Genomic DNA, 20,792 nt, shown 5'->3' on the forward strand with positions numbered 1-20,792 from the left:
TGTTGATGCATGTTCCTGTCTCCCGCGTCTGCTAGGTGAAGATAGCTCGAGTACGAACCGCATTCGGGGCGTGCCTCCTGTTCCCGTAAAATAGGAGGGTGTTCCGATATCGTTACAACACCGACATAATATACCGACCTAATAGAGTAGAAGCAGCAAACATGTTTCATCCTCTCAGCTTTAGTCCTTTCGATCGCCAATGATCAGAGCCACAACCGTCTTGACTGCCTTCATGGGATCGCCGCCGCCGCGGACTATCTTGTCAAACAAGCCCGGTATCTCAACCAAGCTGTGCCTCGTATCGTGGTGATGCCCTGTATGTCTCGTTAGTCTCTGTTTGTGCAAAGAGGGAGGGAAGCAAAATACGTACACTTCGCTGGTGTTTCCACCAGAGCCGCAATGCGGCTGTGTCCTTCACCCGTCCAGTCGAAGTCTATCCTCCACTCGATCCGCAGCCCAACCTCGCTCGCCGGGCCCAGCCTCAAATCCAAACTCGTGCGCCCCAGGTGCGGCAACAGAGCCGACCTGGGCACATCGTTCTCGTCCATATTCTCGCCTTCGTCGCCACTGTCGTCTTCGTCCTCCACGCTGGGCCTCCCCGGAAACCCCTTGCGCTTCCGGCCCCGGCGCAGCTTCTTGGCGCAGCGCAGCATGTCCTTGTCGCTGCCCAGCTCCCGCTCGACCTGGCACCAGAACAGGGCCCGTTTCGTCGCCAGCCGCGTCCACTCGGCCATGGCCCAGGCCACGACGCTGACGTTGCGCCGCAGGGCGCTGTTGCCGGCGCCCTGCTCGATCTTCGCGATGAACGGCCGGAGCTCGGCGGCCGCGGACGGTTCCAGGTGGGAGACGGACAGGTCCGATATCGATAACGTTTTGGTGTCCACGGTCATCTCTATCCTGGCGGCGAAGAGACCTGGCGGCGAGGAAGCCGCGGTGATCTTGTGTTTCTGCATTAGGTGACCAGAGTCTCTGGAGTCGCGAGGTTGCAGAGCGATAGATGACCGAAAAACGAGAGGGCTGAATAATTGGAGGTATGGTAACTCCTCGGCAGCACTCAGGGGTATAGGGTGATGTGAAATAGGGGGCGGTGGCGCCTTGTCTTCTTTTTGCTCGGCAAACGGCAGAGGTGGTATAGCTGCAGGGTTGCCGAATGGAAGAAAAGACACCGGATTCAAGGCTGCCTCCAACCAGGCGTCCTCGGGGGAAGGATCGGGTTTGGGAGTTAGTACATGGCGCCGCAAGAGGTCGAGAAGGCCATCTTTGTTCAGGACGCCAGCCTTGGCTCCTTGCGAATCGTACGCATCATGTATATTATCGTTCTCTGCCTTAGCGAGATCCACGTCAGCCTCCAGCTGGGCAACCTCCGCCAGGAGCGCGTCTCGTGCAGCCCTCTTTTCTGCAAATACATCGGGTTCGCCAATTGATCGCGCAGGGTGCGGTCTGCCCGACTCGGCCAATCTAGCCGATATCCTTCTCGGTCCAGGTCTTCGTACAGGCGATGCTGGTCTGGCTTTCGTTCTCACTGCTGCCGCTTCGGCCGTCTTCGTCGGCGGCGGCTGCTTCGTCGGCGGCTGCTTCATCGGGGAACTTCTCATCTGCTCAGCCAGCGCTCGGCTCCTTCTAGGACGCTTCGTTGGTGTGCGATGGATGCCGTATTCCGAGGAGTTGGGGGCGGGAGCGGGCGGGTCTGACGTGCCCTTGTCTGGCGTCGGTGGCGGGAGTTCTGGCTCTGTGGCATCTTGGCTGGGCATGACGCCAGGTGGTGGGGACCGACGTAGAACTTGCCCGCGAAAGGGGTCTAGCAGCTCTTCATCTTTCTCAGAGGGCGGTGGCAACGGCCTCGGCGACGGCTTATTAGGTGTCCTCCGGGGCCTGTTGGCCATGCCGCCTCTCAGGAAGCCGCGGGTGGGGGTCTGGGACCCGGACGGGAGCGGCTGCGTGCTCGGAAGCTCTTGTCCCACCGACGCCGGCTCGTTTTCAGAAGCAGCCTCCAGTTGCGACTGCTGACTGCGTCTTTGAGTTTGGCGCTCGAGGACGTCTGGGTTGGCGCGCGACAGACTCGATTTGGTCGGGGATGCGAAAGAGGGCCGCCGGGAAGTAGGTCTGGCGGCATCGTCAGTCGCATTCGACGTGCCGATGGGTACATTGGTCGTCGGGGAGGTTTTTCGCCTCTTGGGTGCTGAGCCCTCCATCATGGGCAACTAGGATATGTCGCCTGCTATATACTCATTGGCTGTGAGGTATAAGAATTGCAATTGGAGCTTGGCCTAGCTTCTCATGGCATCTGCATCTTTCTTGCGCCAGTGACAAAAGATGTATTCCTAACAAGGTGCCGAATTGATTTGACGGTTGATTCCTCGGCTATAAGGGTCCAAGAAGGGAGCCTGTTTATCGCGCTTCGTCGATTGGCGGCGGAGAGATCGCGACCGTATGCGCAAGCTGCTGTATGATTAGTTGTTAGAATGGGCTTTGTGTAGTACAATTATTTACATTTGGGACTGGCAACCGACGGTCCGTCGCGTACTCGCGTGTCAACCCACCAAGAAAGCTCCAGGGTCAACAGTGGGTTGCAGGTACCTCTAACAAGGTACCCTCTCCCGCTACCGTTTTGGGTTAGAGCGGGCTTCGTCTGTTTCTTTTTGATTCTCGGGTGAGGCCGGCGCATGACGTCTGAAAGTTTTTGGTCCAATTGCAAGCCGGGATTGGTTAGACCTGTACCCGGGGAGGCTTTTTCTTCCCTCTGCTTGACCAAGTCATTCAATCCATTGCGGTCGCCGACGTCACACCCTCCCTTGCGATAATATCTAAAAGCCCCTCTACCCTCACTCAACTTCACACCCCATCCCTTTGACATTCGTTTCGCGGTCTTCGTCAAGCGTTCATCACAGCCATGTCGTCCGCCGGCTCACGGTCGCTCTTCCGCGGAGCCCTGATGGTCTCGCGCCGGTCCATCTCCTCCTTCAACAAGACGCCCCCGGCTCCCAACAAGGGCCACCACGCCAGCACCGAGCAGGCCATGCCCATCGGCGCCTTCTACGAGGCCGTCATGCACAAGCCCCAGCCCATCCCCGAGACCAAGCCCGAGGAGCCCCCGGTCACCTCGACCAAGTCTTCGCGCAACACCGCGAAGAAGACTGCCTCGGCACGTAAGAACTACTCGAACAGGATCGCGGACACTACGTGCTAATATATGACTCTTACGCGTACAGAAGACTCCGGAGAAACAGTAGATACCAGCGCCGCGCCCGCCCCGTCGCCCACAGCCGAGCCTGCCACCGCCCAAGAAAAAGCAAAAATCATATTTGGAACACGCCTAGCCGGCCCTGTCGAGCGCGCCGAGAAGCTGAAGGCCCTCCAGAACCGGAGTACCTTGGTCGCCGGCGTTCTGGTCCCGCCGCGGCCTGAAGAACCCGACAACTGCTGCATGAGTGGCTGTGTCAACTGCGTGTGGGATCAGTACCGGGACGACATGGAGGAATGGGCTTCTGCCAATTCTGAGGCGGAGAAACGGTTGCAGGAACAGCAAAGCCCACCGGGCGTACTAAGTTCCAGCAGCACCGCCAAAGGTACTGCAGGTCAAGATGGGGCGGGCGCCCCGCAAACACTTCCAAACGAGGCTATGAGCATGGACGACGACGGCGGCGGCAGTGCTCACCACCAGCCTTCGATCAGTAAAAACATGTGGGACGAGGATTTATATAAAGACATTCCAGTTGGAATCCGAGAGTTCATGAAGACAGAAAAGAAACTCAAAACCCGTCACCAAGAAGAGGGCTCGGTTGGTGGCTAACAACACGGTTTCTCGATTTCTAGCCCGAGTGTACTACGGCGGATGATACCCCAATAGAAACATTACATTTCCAATCTATTTTGGCAAGCCAAGCCCATCAAGTAAAAGGTTATATGCATAAACGGCGCTGACATATGGCTCTGCGCTGAGACGGATGGTATCAGACGGTATCGGTGTCGTCTGCTTTACTCTATGCTCACAGCCAGAGAGCTTTCCTCTCTATCCAATCGTTTCCCCCTTGTCCCCGTTACCGTGTCTAATGTCGGCTGGTCATCCATTAGAAGCTTGTAACTTTGTCGCTGTCGTTGTCGCTCAACGCCTCTTTGCCGCCGAGTACCAGCCTCACAAGGTCCCTTTTGTTTTGTTGCTTTTCTCGAATCTTGTCCTCCACGGTGCTCTCCTCCACGGTGCTCTCCACGAACAGGCGGTACACCGTCACGGTCCTCGTCTGCCCGACTCGGTGCGCCCGGCCGATGGCCTGGTCCTCCATGTACGGGTTGTACTCGGGCTCCATGAAGATCAAGTGCGTCGCCCACTGGATGTTGAGGCCCATGCCGCCGGCTTGGGTGGACATCAGCAGCACGGCGTCCCGGCGTTTGAAGTCCTTCAAGGCATCGTCTCGTTGGGTCTTCATCTTGCCGTTGTACTGCCCGAGCCGGAAGTCTCGGTTGGTTTTGCTGAACTTGGTTTCCTCGATCAAGGCCTTGAATTTGCTCAGGAATGCCGTGAAGCCGCTGAAGACGATGATTTTTGCTGTCTTGTCCTTGAGCCAGATGGACTGGAGCAACTCCAGGGCGGCGTCGACCTTGGCGCTGCTCAGCGAACCTCCTATCTGTCGTGGGGATTCGGTCTGACCCTCCAGATACGCTTCCGCCAGAGGGCCGGTCAGGAGCTCCGCTGGGACAAGTTCCGGGTGAAGACACATCTGCCTGAGTCGTACCCTCTTGGTGAAATTATTCGTTTTTCCGCCCCTTGCGTTCTCGAGTCTGTTATAGAGGTCACGCTCCGCAGCACTGAACTTGACGGGCATGTATACGTCGATCCGCATGGGTAAATCGACGATGACCTGGCCATTGATCTTGTCCCCTTTCATCCGCCGCAGCATGATCCTTTTCAGGAGTTCGCGCACCGTGTCCAACGCTGCCTTTGTGCTAGTGTTGATGCTCCTGCGAATGCGGCTTGTCCCATATCTCCGCACTTGTGGTGCACTTTTTCCTTCTGTATCCAGCAGTCTGCCCAACGGCACCCCGATCTCCCGATCGAAGATCGACTGGTTCTCGTAACGCTCGATGCGCAGGAACCGGAGAAGCGGGTAGAGCTCGTCCACCGTATTCATGATCGGCGTCCCCGTCAGGCACAGGCGGAAGTCCGTCCGCAACTCCATGACGGCCCGCGACCGCTTGGTGTCCAGGCCCTTGATGAGCTGGGCCTCGTCGAGGACGACGCGGTGGAAGTGGGTGTCCGGCGCCAGCAGGTTCAGGTTGCGCGCGCGGCTCCCCGCCGCCGCCGGTCTGCTCTTGTTCAGCAGCTCGTATTTGAGCATGTCGTAGGTGGTAATCACTACGTCGTATGGCTCGCGTCTCCAGTCCTGCACCGCTTTCCTCGCTTCTCCGCTGTGGTAGATCTTGGCTCTGAGCTCGCCTGGCTTGACCTTATCTTTAAGTTCCTTTTCCCATTGGTCCAGGAGACAGAGCGGCACCACGAGCAGGGTCGTCTTGTTCTTGGTTTTTGCTGCGGCCGGTCGGGCGAGGATCAGGGCGAGGGTCTGGATCGTCTTGCCCAGGCCGACGTCGTCGGCTAAGATGCTTCCGCTGTAGGCATCCTCACGCTTCATCAGCCATTCGAGCCCCAGGCGCTGGTGAGGCATGAGCTTGACACTCATCCCGGGCGGGGTGTCGGCGCCCGGCTCCGAACGAGGCCTTCTGGAGCCATGGGTCTGGTCGTCGGCAGGATCGGGAGAGGGTGGTCGCTTGAGATCCGAGGAAGACATGGAAGGGGCTTCGGGAAATGATTTTAGGTAGGTGTTATTTCCTTTCGGGGTGAAAAAGGGGACCGAAGCGGCGATGAGATATCCTGCAGCTCGGGTAAAGCGAGATATCGATGTGTCCAGCTGACACACAATAGTTTGACGTGATATTTTCTTTTAGGTGGCCATCATGGCAGGATGATCTCTGTAAGTTATATACAATTCCTCTAAAATCAATCATATAACTTATAAAGCCTTCTTTCCTGGGGCCGGTATTCCGAAGAGAATATTCTAGCAAGTACATGGAAGAAAAGTTAACAGCCATAAAGTAGTCAAAGCTATGGTTAAGACAACAGTTCTTTAGTGAGTGTCTATCCTCCGTGGGTTTCATACCTGTTACCTAAGTAACAACAAAGCCCAAGTATATCCAAAGGTTCCTGGAATGCTCCTGAGTCAGGTTCATTCATCTGATACCCAGTAACTAACAGACTGAAAGTGGCATAGAGAACACATGGTAACAAAGCAAATTAGAGTATTGTGGAAGATGGGTTTGGAATTCTGCTACAGAGAAATGACCTTGAACAGTATGTAGAAATGAAGAAAACGGATGAGCGGATTATGGCTGCTTGGGGTTTCCTTGGCTAGCATATCTCAGGGATTACCAGCTCCTACTGAGGCTTAGTTTCGGAACTCTGTGAGATGGCAACCTCATTGAAGCCATCAATCCCAGTAGGGTGCTTTGCGATGAGACGTTGCATTTCCTCCTTAACCCTATGCAACGTATGTTAGTGTTCTTACTTGAATAACATATTCGGTTTAGTCCACGTACTTGTCGCGCAAGAAAGCTCGGTGGTTATGGAGACCTGAGTTGATGATGTTATCCCGCCTGTTGAGGCTGGTTGTTAGTTGCTCAAGTAATCTACATGAGTGATACTGCGCTTACATTGCGTATATAGCGTTGCGGTCATCGAAATCACCGACAGGTTCCGAAGGTCGTACCACTTCTAGATACTTGTTTGCGTGGTCGCCAGTAAACCGATACCGTGGTTCCCGCATCATGCCGAGGTCCACTAGAGTTTAAAGAGTCAGAGAAGCCACACGGTGGGAAGGTCCATGCACTCACACTCGTTATGTCCATAGCAGCAGCATGAGTCGAATAGAATGACCCGTTGCGTAGCCATATCGATCTGCACATTACCTGGCCAAATATCTCCATGGACCAGTACAGGCTTGATGCTTCGCCCTCCCGTCTGAAGTGGACGCAAGAGTCGTGGAATGACTTTTTCAAAGAACTCCTCTGCCGTCGCGTCGAATTCGGGATCCGGGCCACGGATGCTATGTTCCCACTCAATATCTGAGCGGAGCTGACGAGCAAAGTATTCCTCCCATGTATCGCACCACTCATTGACTAGAGGGACGATTCCATTAAACGTTGGGATATGAAATCCAAACTTTCCAGTGGGAGATGATGAGGTTTTGTGGAGCTTCTGGAGGACTTCCACGAGCTGGGCTGGCTCAGGTGTCTTTTCGCTGAGATCAAGGAATGGCGTGAGGAAGAAAGACGATGTAGGGTCCGTAACAAGGGCTCCATATGCTAGGGGGATAGCTACATTATCCGGTATATACTTGTGTAGCTCTGTTTGGCTCTCGAACTCACCCTTGGCGAGGTCAGCATGTTGGGGTCTGTGAATGATCTAGAGGGTGTATGTTAGTTATATCTGCAGAGGTCTCCAGAGATGGGCCAAGGCATGCCTTGAGGAAATACTCCTCTTCCTTGTCATTGCCAATCAAGATGTCTAGCTTGTAGCCAGCTGACCAGCTCCCTTTGCCATGTGGGTTTATTGATATAACCTCACAACCTGCAGGTAAGACTATCACAGAAGTCAATAGAAGTCTCAGCCAGAAGCCATGCACTGAAAGAACGGCTATCCAAATCGGGCAATGGACATACCAGCAAATATTGCCGGATCAAGGTTCTCATCCATCGCGATGCTGGTAGCTGATTGAGCCTCGAAGTCAGTGGTGCTTTGAGGACTCAGCGGCTTGGATACGAGGCATAGGGTCGAGAAGTTGGAGGGGAAGAAGTCAGACAAGAGGGACGTATCAATCTTGTTGGAACTTGAGTTCGGTTGCATGCATATGCAGCCCGCAATGCGCCCCTGTCACATTCATCCAGAGCGCTTCAAACACCAATAGCTTTGAGGCTGACAACCTTGGCGTCAGCGGGGTACTAGGAATCAACTGTCAGCGAGGCTCTGACCAAAATTGAACCATGATTGCCTTTTTCGCTTTCCATCGAACTATGAACAAACCAAGAGAAACATGGATGTATGTCTGCAAATGCTGTTCAGCCCGATTTAGGAAGTGCTGCTGACAAGGACTGCCAGGATCGGTGGAAAGTGAATGCCATGTCAGTGCGCGGCGTGAGCTACTCATCCGAAGTCTCCAACACATCAACGCTCGTTGGAACCGACACGAAGACCATCGTTACCGATACCGATACCGTCAACGAAGACCAATCAGAGACACACAAGAGGACACCCTCGTTTTTCCGCCGTCGGCTTGACTCAGTCTGGACACAGAAGCGACAAGCAGCAGATGATGGAGATGCAAGAGGACGACTCGGTCTTCGACTCTTGCACGCTTCTCCGCAGCCTCTTATTGATATCGTATTCGTGCACGGCTTAAGAGGAGGATCTACAAGAACATGGCGCAAGGGAACCGACCCACGCCTATTTTGGCCACAACATTGGCTACCGATGGAGCCAGATCTGCGCAACGCCAACATTCACACCTTCGGATATGACAGCGACTGGGGGAGTACCAGGCCTAGTTTCCTTAATGTGCATGATTTTGGTCAGGCACTATATGAAGAATTAAGAACATCACCTTTCTTGCGGCAGAGCCCCGGTGTATGACTTCCATCCAAGAAATGCCGTCGTTCGAAATTCAAAAGGCTGATGTGGTTCAGAGTCCTATTATCCTCGTTGGGCATTCCATGGGCGGGCTCGTTATCAAAAAGGTACTCCTGATATACGGCTATCAATTATTTATACCAGATTGCTAACTCTCACACACTATTCAAGGCGGTGATACTGGCACACCAGGACGCTGTCCACCGGGACATTGCCGAGCGTGTAAAGTGCACGTTCTTCTTAGCTACCCCACACAGGGGGTCCGACTACGCTGCTGTCTTGAATCGGATACTAAAGGTCTATGGCATCACTGGTGGTGGCTCCTCACGAGAATACATAGCCGACATCACGAGGGGATCAACAGCTACACAACTGATCAATGACGATTTTGGGAGATATGCGAGCGAACTGGCTATCTTCTCGTTTTACGAGACAGTACATACAAACTTGGGTGTATCGTCGTCATTGATCGTGGATAAAGAATCGGCTGTACTAGGTAAGTTTTTATACCATTCTTCTTCTTTATACATGTGTTCTCCCGCGTTTTACCTACTAACAATACTATAGGCCTTGGTTTCCGAAACGAGACTGCTCGATACATGAACGCAAATCATAGAGAGATTTGCAAATTTGACAGTCCCACCGATTCAAACTACTTGGCTTTGAAAAATACTTTAGCGAGTGCGGTACAGGATTTGTTAAGAGATGGTAAGAATGTCCTTCATATTGCAGAGCCTTGACTAACCATCCATAGCTTTTGATTCGTATGAGAACAAATACAAAGACCAGTTACGGAATCTTCAGGCCCTTCTTGGTGCTCCAGGTCTATCTGAGGAAAATCACGATAGGCTTGAAGGGTCTTGCCAGTGGATCGAGAACCGCGATGACTTTAAGGAATGGCGAGACGCCGCTGAGGAGCTGGACTGCACCGAGGAAAAGAATTTCCACCCTTCAATCTATTGGGTTACAGCCAGCCCTGGGGCAGGCAAAACGGTTCTCTCGAGCCATGTGCAAGCACAGTTGGAAGATTTCCAGCTCCAGCATGCGGTCCACTACTTCCACATCGGAAAAAAGGCTTCCCAGTCTCTCGCGAGTTTACTTCGGTCGTTGGCATTTCAGATGGCAGTATCCAACGCCACGGTATGCGACTGCCTCTTGAAACTGTATAACGAGGGTACAGCGGTCGACCAGGACGATGCACGAGGGTTCTGGTCAAGAATCTTCAGGATGGGTATATTCCAAGTAAGCTCTTGCTGTCTAACCAAACCTTGAAATGTGAGAGGAAACATCCATGGTTTCATGTACTAATCACTCCTATAGACTCGGCTATTTACGCCACAGTACTGGGTGATTGACGCAATGGATGAATGCATCAAATACGCCGAGTTCTTCGCTTTGATTAAAGGCACACAGTCTCGTTTCCCACTGAAAATCTTCATTACCAGCAGAAAACTCCCAGACTTCCAAAAACTGGTCCGCCTTGTTGAAGGTTGCCCATTAACCGTTGTTGAGATCCCGGCTGTTGACACCATGCATGACATCAGTCTTTTCGTGGAGAGTCGAATCGATCTTCTCCCCATTGACCACCACGAAGAAAAGGAGACACTTAGGAGGGACATTCTCTCTAAGTCAGGTGGATCCTTTCTGTGGGTGCGACTGGTGATGGATGAACTAGAGGGTGTCTACGGATACGAGAGTATCCTATCGGTTCTTCAAGGTATCCCCGCAGGCATGATGCCGTACTACCGAAGGACGATTTTGGAGATGGGAAACAACCAACGAGAAAAACACATTGCGAAGGCCATCTTACTCTGGGTTGTCTCTGCTACCAGGCCCTTATCTATTTCCGAGCTCTCTGAGGCAATCAAGATGGATATCAAAGTCCATCTCCCCAGCGCAAAGTCTGCCATCGAAGGTCTTTGTGGTCAACTTGTGTCAGTTGACAAAACGACAAACCTCATCCAGATTGTACATGCTACTGCAAGGGAGTTCCTGCTATCCGAGGATGCAGGCGAATTCCAATTAAAACGAACGGAGGCCCATGGACGTGTGGTTTTGACATGCCTGCAACTGCTGATCAGCCCAACAATGCAGCCACCGAGACACAGACAGTTGCTTGGCCAAAAACGCCCCCAACGAGAGTCATCTGCCCTGCTGGAATACTCTATTACCCAATTCTCAGAGCATTTGTTCGGCGCACCCTCTGAAAATGATAAGATCCTGGTTGCACTCGAGCGATTCCTCCTGACTACTGTCCTGAGTTGGATCGAGCGAATAGCCTCACAGAAGGCAACCCACAGCCTGCTAAGGGTAGCCAGGAACATTAAGGGCTATTTGGATCGACGAGCGAAATACTACTCGCCCTTGAGCCGCCAAGTGAGAACCGTGGAAGGGTGGTCCACCGATTTGAGTCGGCTGGCAACCAAATATGGGCCGGCGCTCGCTTTACAACCCCTATCCATATACTTCCTGATCCCACCACTTTGTCCACCTGGGACGGCCATATTCAGGCAGTTCGGACGCTCTCCAGACGGTCTTCGCTTGTCGGGCCTAATGAACCATGAGTGGGATGACTGCGCTGCCACAATCAACTTTGAGGATGAAACTGCGGCCGCTGTCAACTGCGCCAACAATTCTATCGCTATAGGCTTCGAGTCGGGTTCTATAACGCTCTACAACCATATGAGTTGCCAGAAAGAACTGTCATTCGGGCAAGATAGCCCTATTGAGCGTCTTCTTGTCGACCCATTTGGCAACTACATCGCATCGTCCAGTATGAAGTTTCTTTTCCTTTGGGATACGAAGGGCAAGCTTCTCTGGAAGAACCGCCTAAGGAGTAGATGCATTCTCATTGCTTCTTGTTCCGACTCTGTCATGGCTGTGACAATGTCGGGGCGTGCCTTTCGATGGGATATTGACACTGGCGACCTGCTGGAGGAGCTTCGATATCCTTACCAACCCCTTGACCCTGATTCGACCTTACAGTCGGATCTCGTCAAAGCACCATTTACTGGTTCTTTTAGTCCCGGACACGAGCTTCTGGCACTTGCATACCGTACAGGTCCTGTATGCATTTTCGAGCTTCAAAGTCATAGCTGGATTGCCTGGGCTATTGACGATATATCCAGGAATGTATCCCAGTTATTGTTCAACCCACACCCTGAGCTCAACCTCCTACTCGTTGCTTACGATGAGGGGCATATATCCCTTTACGACTCGTGGTCTGGAGTACTTGTGCATTCATACGAGTCAGAGGATTATGCAGTTCTGGACTCACTATCATGTGCGCCAGACGGACGAACTTTCGCCACAGTCGACGTCCTCGGCAATTTACGGATCTGGGACTTTGAATCTCTGACAGTGTTATATCACGTCCTGACCCCCACTCACCCCTTCAGAGTTTTAGACTTCACTCCTGATGGGTTTAACTTGATCGACGTTGTCGATCACGAGATGAGGCTCTGGTCACCCTCGACACTAGTGCGAAAGACTGTGGAGGAGGAGGCCAGCATAAGCGATCAAGCCACAGTTCTGCCGGTAGCTCAGGGTCAATTCGAAGGCTTCAGGTCAGCCAAGATACGGTGCATGGTTCCGCATGAACTCCACCCGGTGATCTTCGTCGGAAATCATAATGGCGACGTGTTCGCTTACAACCCGAAGGCTGCCGATCAGCCTATGGCCTTGTACTCCAACTCGAATACTATGGTCAAGCATATCGCTCTTACGACTGACAACCTTATTGCGTCTGGGGATATAAACGGCACAGTTCAAATTTGGCAGCTGAATATGTCCCAGCCCACACGGGTCAGAGCCGAACAGCTGCTGTTCCAGGTGGAGGTGACCGAGGCTATTTGCCAGCTTCTCTTTGATTCTTCAGGTCAATTCCTGCTCATCTCGTCCACGGAACGGGATCGCATGTACGAGATGAAAACACGCAGGTGTGTTGGCACGCTATCGTTCAAACCCGGCGAACGACGCATATGGAGATGGGCAAACTTCCCAGGAGCCGACTGCCATGGGCAATTCACATTGCTGTGTGACCATGAGTTGGTGCACTACCATGCCAGTTCCTTCACAGCCCCGTTAGATTCAAGTCTCTCGACTCGCTTGAACTACACATCCGATGAGGGATTCCGTGAAAGTGCAATAGACTCGATCACGGTACATGAGCAATCAAGAACACTCATATTGGACATCCGTCAACAGAATGGCAACGTATCGAACTCCCACATCTTCATGTTCAGGCTGCCCGACCCACCAGCGACAACACAGCATCGGGTCCTTACCCCGTTCTATTTGATACAGGCATATACCAGTATGCATTTCATCGGCGTGAATGAGTCAGACGGGACACTCGTCTTTCTGCATCAGAACTCCTGGGTATCATCTGTGGATCTTGTCAACCCCGACTTCGACAAGTACGTACAGCACTTCTTCGTACCCAGTGAGTTTGTCACGAACAGCAGTGATGTATTGCCTGTTAAGACTGCGGACGGAAGCGTTGCTTTTTGTGTATATGACCGTCTGGCCTGTGTTGGTAACGGATTGAAGTTTCGGGAGGTACGGGAATTAGTCTTGTAAACTTAGATGACGGTTGATATCGATAGTTTTACGACTTAGAAATGGCGAATAGTGGAAGACTGACGCCTGGCCTCCCCTTCGTCAGCGGGTCCAGCTCGGTGGCTATTGTGCAGGAGCGGCTTAGCTCGTAATTATGGATTGAAACTCGCCGATGGCTGTGGATCCCGTGATGACGATTTGCTTACCAAGTTCGTCACTAAAGAATTGCTTGAAAGCGACGCGAAAAGGTCCCATGATGCTGTCACTAGGTTAGCATTGACATACGATTGAGAGAGGGCGGGGAGTGGGAACCTATTGCTCGGCTTCCCCTCATGCCAGGGGTAGCACGGAGCATACAGGGCATACAGGGAAGACAAGGCAGACAGGCAGGGCAGGCGAGCAGGGTATCTAGGTATTGAGTCGCAGCTTGCTGGGATTTATCTACATACTTCAATGACCTTTGACTGAAAATAGTATGGTCATGTCAAATAGACATCTTATAACCAAGAGAATTTGAAGATGTTTTCGAATCCAACGTGAAGGATCTTTCTTTCTTTCTTTTTTTCCTTCATCCCACCGGTCCGATGGAGTTCTCCTTTGCTCATATAGACGGTATTATAGGCATGCCCACCCAGCGCAGTCGGATTCGACTCCGTCCAATACTGGGGCTTGCCCAATAAGATTCAATCAATCCCACTTTTGAAAATAACCTCTTTCCAGCTAGCCACTGTCAGACTGCGGCACAAAAGGTGGACCGGCGTCTTCCGTACGCTGGGTGGACTGTCTCTGACCAATCACACGCCCTCCTGGCGGGCTATAAGCCTCCCTTATAAGAAGCAAAGCCCCCAGACATCGTCACAGTCAAGGTCGCATCCAGCGTGGAAACATGCGCGTTGCCCCCACTCGGTAAGCGCCAGCGATTATCAACCAGATTATCAATCATGTCATCGCGAGGAATGGGTTGTTCACAGAAACAAGGTGGTGAGACTTTCGCTGGCATATAATCCCCTCCTCGCCGCGACCAATCTCTGCCTTCTTTCTCACCACCGATCCTCAACCCACCAAGCCCAGGACGACGTTGACTACTGCACCAAGACAGATTCGATTATCCTGACGTTTTCGCAATCATGAAGGCCGTACAGATCATCTCCGCCCTGATTGCGGTCTCGAGCGCCGTCAACTGGGGCAACAACTGCTTTGACGAGCAGTTGGACGCTGCCACCGGCCTCCTGACCGCCAACTGCGACGCGGGCGACGGCCAGGGCACCCTGAAGCCGGCCTCGATCAACTTGAACGAATGCTATGGCTGGGCCAACCAAAAGCTTGCTGTAAGTGTATTATTCTTCCCAACACAATTTCTCATATCTCCCCCTCCCACCATCCACTATAAAGGCTGACCGGTGTGACGTGACGTGGGCGGGAAATACAGGCCATTCCCCAAGGCAACTATGGAGACTCGTGCACGGACTGCAGTATATCGCGTCTCGTCCACCGCCTCCCGATATACCGGAAGACGGTCTGGCTGAACTGCACCTGTGGAGACCCTCCGGTGGATGCCTCGTTGAACACTGGTAAGGCGACCCCCGACCCCTTCCGAAGTGGGGCTCACCATGGAACCGCTCAAGCTAACAAATACACCCTAATTGCAGAGGTCACTTCGTTGAAGAATGAGTTTGGGGTTTTGAAATGCTAGGCGAGAAAACCTAAGCCCAACCACCCATCGCGGGTGGGAGGTTGCCGGCTAAGACGCTCCTGAGGTGGCCCATGGTGGGCAGCTGCTAAGGGGGTACTTTTCTTTATTGCACGCAGTAAAGACAGGCTTGAATTGGTTGCTGGAAGGAGGTGCTGCATCCAAAGCCTGACCCCCTTCCAATCATGATGGTATAACGAGATTATGTTTCCTTCTCTTTTTGGGTTTCACGGCGTACATCCAGCGAATAAAAATATATATGAATGCTGTTTCTTTATATTTCCCAGTCAAACCTCGTGACTTGTTTGCGTACACATTTTTTGCCCGCCACCTAAATTTCGATTCAATGGCAGCCAAGGCCAGCAGAGTTCGAGAACTCATATAGAGCAGGTTGCCCTTCAATGTATAGACTTAAAGTGAAGGTATGATACCTAATGTCTCCAACCCCCTCAAAAACGTACCAACTACCCAACATGACTTTTATGAATTGAAGAACCTTATTGGCAATCACCGCACCGAAAACCACCCCCTGCCTAACGCAAATGATACAGTTTAGCTCTCGATACATCGTGAACCCTTGCAAACCCACGAGAACCGTACGCTACAGTGAAGAAGAGCCAAAGTATTAGAATATCAACCATGCCTGTGTATCTTTCGAGAAGGAAGGAAAAGCTTAAGCAATCGGGGCGTATGTCCATTGAGAAATAATTAATTACACAGACCGTATCCTGCCACTATATCTTTGCCAGCAGCTGCAAGACAAGGAGCTCATGCCACACCTGTTTTAAGGCGTGTACTCAAAGAGTATTGATACTCCAGAATTGCCGGAACCAACAATTCCTTCAACAACAAAGAACGTCACGGCTCTCCCAACCCGGTGTTGGTCTTGGCCGGTGTGCACAATGCCATTCTGGCAAGGTCCAAGTACCGCAAACCTTCTCAAGTGCATACCTCTTACCTTTAGGTGTAACTTTAAAGTTTGTGCATTGCCCAGCTATCGTTAATAGATTTGATGCCGAGTTTTTAATGGTTGGTGCCAAGTTTCTCTATCTATCCCCCTTGATAAGGCGACAAGAAATGCATATATAATCCAGTAGGACACACCCTCTTCGACTGCTTTCCAACGAAAAATTGTTGCTCCTCAGAACGTGCAAATGGTCTCAAAAATAACCCGTCAAGGGCGCCGTTGGCTTTCTTGACACCTGGATCATTTCATCATCATCGGAGACGCAAGGCCACTCGGCCAAACGTGCCAAGCCTAGCTGGGAGTTGTTGTCCGACGTCGAGCTTGTCTAGCCTTTTATGACTGGATCAGGTCTAAGAGAAGGCTCATCGTCCCTTCTTCTGTCAAGGAGAACGGGATGGTGGGAAGGAGGAGCAGGTAGCAGTGGTGGGGGGCTGGCTACCTTGCTCCTTTCCCGGTGCTGAGTCACAACCGATCACGCTGAGAGGGACAGCGGTGAATCGATACACAGCAACAAGCAACGATGAGGAATGATGCGGGGAGTTCAGCAAGCCAAAGCGACCGAGCAGTCGCCCACAAAGAGAAAGTACTCACAGTGCTGAGCTTCGGAAAGGGGAAAAAGCGTATTTCTTGATTTTGTCACGAAGCAATGATGAAAAACAGTTTTGCTTCATGCACTCTAACCAGTCTACCTACTTTGGCAAGATCTGGCGAAAGCGTGAAGCGAGATCTTCAACTGGACTGAGCTTCTCTCGAGACTGTTTTATTTCCCTCCCTTGCCCCTTTTCCTTTCTGCTGTCTTTCGGCGTTTCCTTCAACCGCACGCTCACTCTTGACGGACATGGGCGGCTAGCCGGATATCTATTATGGTTGAAGGGAAGTGGAAGTTGGTCCTTGCCTTGTCAGTCGCGGCAAGGCACCTGAGGTGGTTCTAGCCCAACACTGGGTCACCAGGCGCCGTTGTTACCATCCAGCTGATGCAATGCGTCGATCTCAGTTTGAAGACACCTACTTTTCTTTGTCAGTCACAAGGCCAAAACAGAGGACAAGACGAGTAGACATCACATAACTAAATCTGCATAGACGACCAAATCCCAAGTGGACGGCTCCGTTTCCCCTTACCCGAACCCAGATTGCCATAAAAGTCTGATTTTACTGGTTTATGTAATAGATGGATAGATGTCGTATAGATCTCAAGAATATTATAGTAACAATCAATGCATTGAACAAATACCTCCCCTTTAACTATAGGCGAACTTTTCATTGTTATGGACAATGGTCTTCCGCGAAAGATCTGCCTCACGCCATCGTATAGATGGCATGCTGGAACCAACTCTTTCGCCATAATCAACCTTAACGCCGTGGGCCGTACCCAATGTATTGGCAGCTTCCAGAGTGGCAGCATCAGGATCCCAGATAACCACCCGCGGCAGGTTTCGTTTCCCGGCGTCATTCGCCGCGTCCAACAGGAGAGCTGCCAGTGCATCTACGAGTTGAGTCTGGCTATTAGACGACACCCCCAGGTGGATCCTCTGGATCGCCAGATGCTGCTTCCGATAGTCGTGGTACCAGTACAGCCAAGTGTCCGTTGACTCGCAGATTGAGCCGTGGTGAAGCGGTGGCGTCGTCGTCTTCTCCCGGGAGACCTTGGAGGCGGTGAAGTCGCCTCGGTCTTGCATCCAGGCCATAATCTCTGGTGTCGGAAGAACCGAGACGTGCCTCTCGTCTTCGTTCCCCTGGAGACCCCTGAACGAAGTCCTGATGCTTTCCACGTCGCGCACACACAGCTCGGAGATCTCGGTTCTACCCAGCAGCCGTGTCGTCGGGAAAGATGCTTGATCCGACGGCAAGTGTACGCCTGGTGTGGGAAAGGAGAGCACGGCCTCATAGGCGGGAAGCATTCTCCAGCCTCGATCGTGATAGAACTTGGAGCACTGTCAGTGTTTGTGTCTCGAGCTTGTGCGCGTCCAAACCCTCTCCGAAAAGATATTCTGTGTTGCCTACTTACGTTTTCAATGCTGGTGTACAACATACTAGCAGCCGCCCCGCCAGGCCCATCCAGCCACCGGCCAAGACGCTCCAGAAGCGCCGACGCGAGCCCCCTGCCGCGGAAGTCGGGGTGGGTCACCACGCTCGCGATGCAGTACCCCTTTTTCTCGCCGACGACACCACCGTCACCGCCTTCTCCTCCTTCTCCCCAGACTAGCAGGCTCCGCTGTATGGTCGTGCAAGCCGCGACGACTTGGCCTACCGGCGGCCCCGCATTCGTCAAGCGAATACACCAGGTCCGCCATCCGCCGTGACGGGTGAGGGGCTGTTGGCCGAGGTACGCTTCCCGTTTCAGGTAGTCCTGCTCGGAAAGAGGGGCCCCGAAGGCGGCCGCGGCGAGCTGGCAGCATTGGAGATGGGACTGCTGGTCCGTGGCTTCGCCGAAAACTACGGTCAGGGGATGGGGCCCGCCAATCGTGCTCGTTTCGGCCATGGCGGGTTTGCGTGCTTATGAAGTTGCAATCCAGACACAAGGAGCGAGAGAGGGATGTTGGTTACATGGGCAAGTACTTATGTATGTAGCCAAGACACTCAAAAGTGGAGAGGAGCCTGTTGGTTGGTCTGCATGCCTTGGAGAGGGGCGCTGCGACCACCGCCGAATCATTCTTACGTCCAATTCTGTCTGTTCTTGCTAGATTAGTATTAATGTTGGCTCTTCTAGTGCCTCAAGAGGTCCGGTTCGCGTCTATCCCGCAACTAACAACCAAAGAAAGCTAGGTGCCGTCATCCCGCGTACTTGTTGTCATCAGTACGACCGATCCAGGCCCCGAACTGGACGACATGTCTTGGTCATAAGCCTCTCCCTCTTCTCCATGCTTCCCAGACTCGACCGTTTCCTCGACCGTGCAGACGACCTCCCGCGTGACCATGATCCCGCCGCCCCCCATCGACTTCTTGCCCTTACCACACTCCTCCACCACCTCATCTATCCTCGCATGCTTGCACCAATTCGTCTGCGCCACCGCCGGTGCCGGTGTCGGTGTCGCCTCCTTTGCCGCCGACGGACAGGCCTCGATCATGATCTGCGTCCCCAGCGGCCGGCGGCTCCCCGGCACCCCGTACCCGGTGTGGGCGTTGAGGAGCTCGAGCCACGCGATCCGCTCCTGGAACGTATCCGACGCACCGGCGGCGGCCGTGTTCCGGGGCCGGCGACGGCCGCCCTCGGCTCGTCCGAGCTGCCGGAGGTGGTGGGCCAGGTACGAAGGCCATCCCAGGGGGGCCAACGATGCCGACGACGGCGGCTGGCGGCGCGGCGCCGTGGTGATTTTGGACGTGTGGAGGATCTCCCGGACGGACAGGCCGCACGAGAAGAGCAGGACGACGCAGACGTCGATTTCGGACCAGATGTAGGGCATCGAATAGTCGTCTGCTTGTTGGTCAGCGCTTTTTTCCACCTCGGACAGAAAGAGAAGTAGACGGCGATGACAGCAATAAATCTCCTTCCCCCCTTCCCCTTTTCTGAGTTATCCACGTACACGTTATATCCCTCCCGATCTTAGCCACGGAGGCCTGGCGAAGGAGAGAAACGACGCAAGTCCTTTGTGTCTTGGTCAGTGTCTTTTGCTTTAGTACTAAAAAGTTGGGGGATATTCGATAAAAGGGTCGGGAAGCGCCCACAAGATGCCGACAGTCGCAATGCCCACCAGCGTCGCCAGGTCGTAGGGCGGCAGGCCTTTGTACCACAGGAACGGGATCGGCTGAAAGAAGAGGAGGAGGTTGGTGGCCATGTAGCAGGCGAACTATTGCGTGCGCAGTTCCCGAGACGGACGGGGGGTTTAGTTAGTGAATGAATGATGCAATTGTTTGCCAAGATGGATGGAGGACGGGTATGGCGTCGGGGTAAAAGGAGCCCGTGTTTCACAACACCTACGTACCGTGGTCCACCAGAACGGCTTGAGGTTGACACAGGTGCCCGAGCCCGAGGAGCTCCAGGCGCCAATGGCGGGCAGGCACTGCGACGTCACCACGGCCGTCTCCTCGACGGCCTCGCACACGAAGAAGAGCAGGAGGCCCTGGTTCAGCGTCTGCAGCAGGCAGCTCCGGCCCCGGAAGACGGTCAGGTACAGGGCGGCCAGCGAGGCCTTGGCGGTGATGAGGGCGAACGTGTACGTCACCGAGCTCATCGTGATCAGCTGTTCGTGTTCAGGGTGGGGTCATCATCCATTATGCTGCGTATTCCTTGGCCGGGCCCCTTTTAGTCAGACGCACCTTGAGGTAGAGATCGATGTACGCAACGTCGAAGGTGTCCCAATGCTTTCCAAGACCGTACCGTGTCTCTGGTATGCCCGTTGCGATCAACACGCATCGCAAGAGGGCTCATTGGGAAAGCAAAACCTACCGACAATGACAATTGTACAGAAAGCGATTTGGGCCAGCTGTGTGTCAATGGCATAAGACTGGGTTCCCTCAGGGATGGATGGATGGATGGATGGATGGGAAGGAGTTGGCCTACTTACCCAGCTAACCACCACAAGGCCATCTTCCCACACAAACTTCCTGTCGACGAGGATCCTCGTGCCCAGCCTCAAGGCCAGTCCAGCCGTCACGGCCCCGATGGACGCGCTTGACACGCCCACCACGGTCGAGTTGAAGTCCGGTTGCATAGGGGTTCGAGGGGTATCACCAGCTGTGATAGAACACAGGTAGGCCACATTTTACACGTCACGTCCGCTATTTCAGTGAAAAGGCTAAGAGGGGAACGTGGAGGGATATTTGATTTGGCACCAGGGCAGCTGGCAGCATGTGCTACCACAACGGTCCCAACTTATTCGTCCCAACATGATCCAGGCCTCCGTGCAGTAGACCCTGATAAGTAAGGCTCTGTTAATCGGGCGAACTTGAAAGCCCCTTTGATCTTG

At 53.2% G+C, this 20,792-nt stretch overlaps 9 protein-coding genes across 9 annotated transcripts; 3 read left to right on the forward strand and 6 right to left on the reverse strand.

The window, feature by feature from the left end:
- Positions 1–180: 180 nt before the first annotated feature.
- On the reverse strand, positions 181–2,192 carry PG985_002028 (uncharacterized protein; the record flags this gene model as incomplete). Its single annotated transcript, XM_066821797.1, has 2 exons — positions 181–314; positions 371–2,192. 2 exons carry the CDS (start codon positions 2,190–2,192, stop codon positions 181–183), a joined length of 1,956 nt encoding a protein of 651 aa, XP_066689229.1.
- Positions 2,193–2,890: 698 nt separating this feature from the next.
- On the forward strand, positions 2,891–3,790 carry PG985_002029 (oxidoreductase-like protein; the record flags this gene model as incomplete). Its single annotated transcript, XM_066821798.1, has 2 exons — positions 2,891–3,146; positions 3,210–3,790. 2 exons carry the CDS (start codon positions 2,891–2,893, stop codon positions 3,788–3,790), a joined length of 837 nt encoding a protein of 278 aa, XP_066689230.1.
- Positions 3,791–4,067: 277 nt separating this feature from the next.
- PG985_002030 (uncharacterized protein) lies at positions 4,068–5,780 on the reverse strand (the record flags this gene model as incomplete). The annotated part of the gene is made up of 1 exon (XM_066821799.1): positions 4,068–5,780. One exon carries the CDS (start codon positions 5,778–5,780, stop codon positions 4,068–4,070), a length of 1,713 nt encoding a protein of 570 aa, XP_066689231.1.
- A 644-nt stretch (positions 5,781–6,424) lies between these two features.
- Positions 6,425–7,741, reverse strand: PG985_002031 (uncharacterized protein; the record flags this gene model as incomplete). Its single annotated transcript, XM_066821800.1, has 6 exons — positions 6,425–6,527; positions 6,586–6,642; positions 6,700–6,826; positions 6,880–7,439; positions 7,522–7,579; positions 7,708–7,741. 6 exons carry the CDS (start codon positions 7,739–7,741, stop codon positions 6,425–6,427), a joined length of 939 nt encoding a protein of 312 aa, XP_066689232.1.
- A 345-nt stretch (positions 7,742–8,086) lies between these two features.
- Positions 8,087–13,376, forward strand: PG985_002032 (uncharacterized protein; the record flags this gene model as incomplete). Its single annotated transcript, XM_066821801.1, has 7 exons — positions 8,087–8,668; positions 8,728–8,778; positions 8,843–9,167; positions 9,239–9,379; positions 9,426–9,913; positions 9,992–13,231; positions 13,305–13,376. The coding sequence occupies 7 exons, from the start codon at positions 8,087–8,089 to the stop codon at positions 13,374–13,376; spliced, it is 4,899 nt and encodes a 1,632-aa protein (XP_066689233.1).
- A 982-nt stretch (positions 13,377–14,358) lies between these two features.
- On the forward strand, positions 14,359–14,924 carry PG985_002033 (CVNH domain-containing protein; the record flags this gene model as incomplete). Its single annotated transcript, XM_066821802.1, has 2 exons — positions 14,359–14,559; positions 14,661–14,924. The coding sequence occupies 2 exons, from the start codon at positions 14,359–14,361 to the stop codon at positions 14,922–14,924; spliced, it is 465 nt and encodes a 154-aa protein (XP_066689234.1).
- Positions 14,925–17,126: 2,202 nt separating this feature from the next.
- On the reverse strand, positions 17,127–18,367 carry PG985_002034 (uncharacterized protein; the record flags this gene model as incomplete). The annotated part of the gene is made up of 2 exons (XM_066821803.1): positions 17,127–17,819; positions 17,894–18,367. The coding sequence occupies 2 exons, from the start codon at positions 18,365–18,367 to the stop codon at positions 17,127–17,129; spliced, it is 1,167 nt and encodes a 388-aa protein (XP_066689235.1).
- Positions 18,368–18,647: 280 nt separating this feature from the next.
- PG985_002035 (uncharacterized protein) lies at positions 18,648–19,289 on the reverse strand (the record flags this gene model as incomplete). Its single annotated transcript, XM_066821804.1, has 1 exon — positions 18,648–19,289. One exon carries the CDS (start codon positions 19,287–19,289, stop codon positions 18,648–18,650), a length of 642 nt encoding a protein of 213 aa, XP_066689236.1.
- Positions 19,290–19,505: 216 nt separating this feature from the next.
- Positions 19,506–20,537, reverse strand: PG985_002036 (uncharacterized protein; the record flags this gene model as incomplete). Its single annotated transcript, XM_066821805.1, has 5 exons — positions 19,506–19,673; positions 19,809–20,066; positions 20,143–20,210; positions 20,273–20,309; positions 20,391–20,537. 5 exons carry the CDS (start codon positions 20,535–20,537, stop codon positions 19,506–19,508), a joined length of 678 nt encoding a protein of 225 aa, XP_066689237.1.
- Between the last annotated feature and the right edge of the window lie 255 nt (positions 20,538–20,792).

Source organism: Apiospora marii, assembly GCF_038362585.1.
Source record: "Apiospora marii strain CBS 49790 chromosome Unknown utg000002l_segment0_segment0, whole genome shotgun sequence".
Classification (NCBI taxonomy): Eukaryota; Fungi; Ascomycota; class Sordariomycetes; order Amphisphaeriales; family Apiosporaceae; genus Apiospora; species Apiospora marii.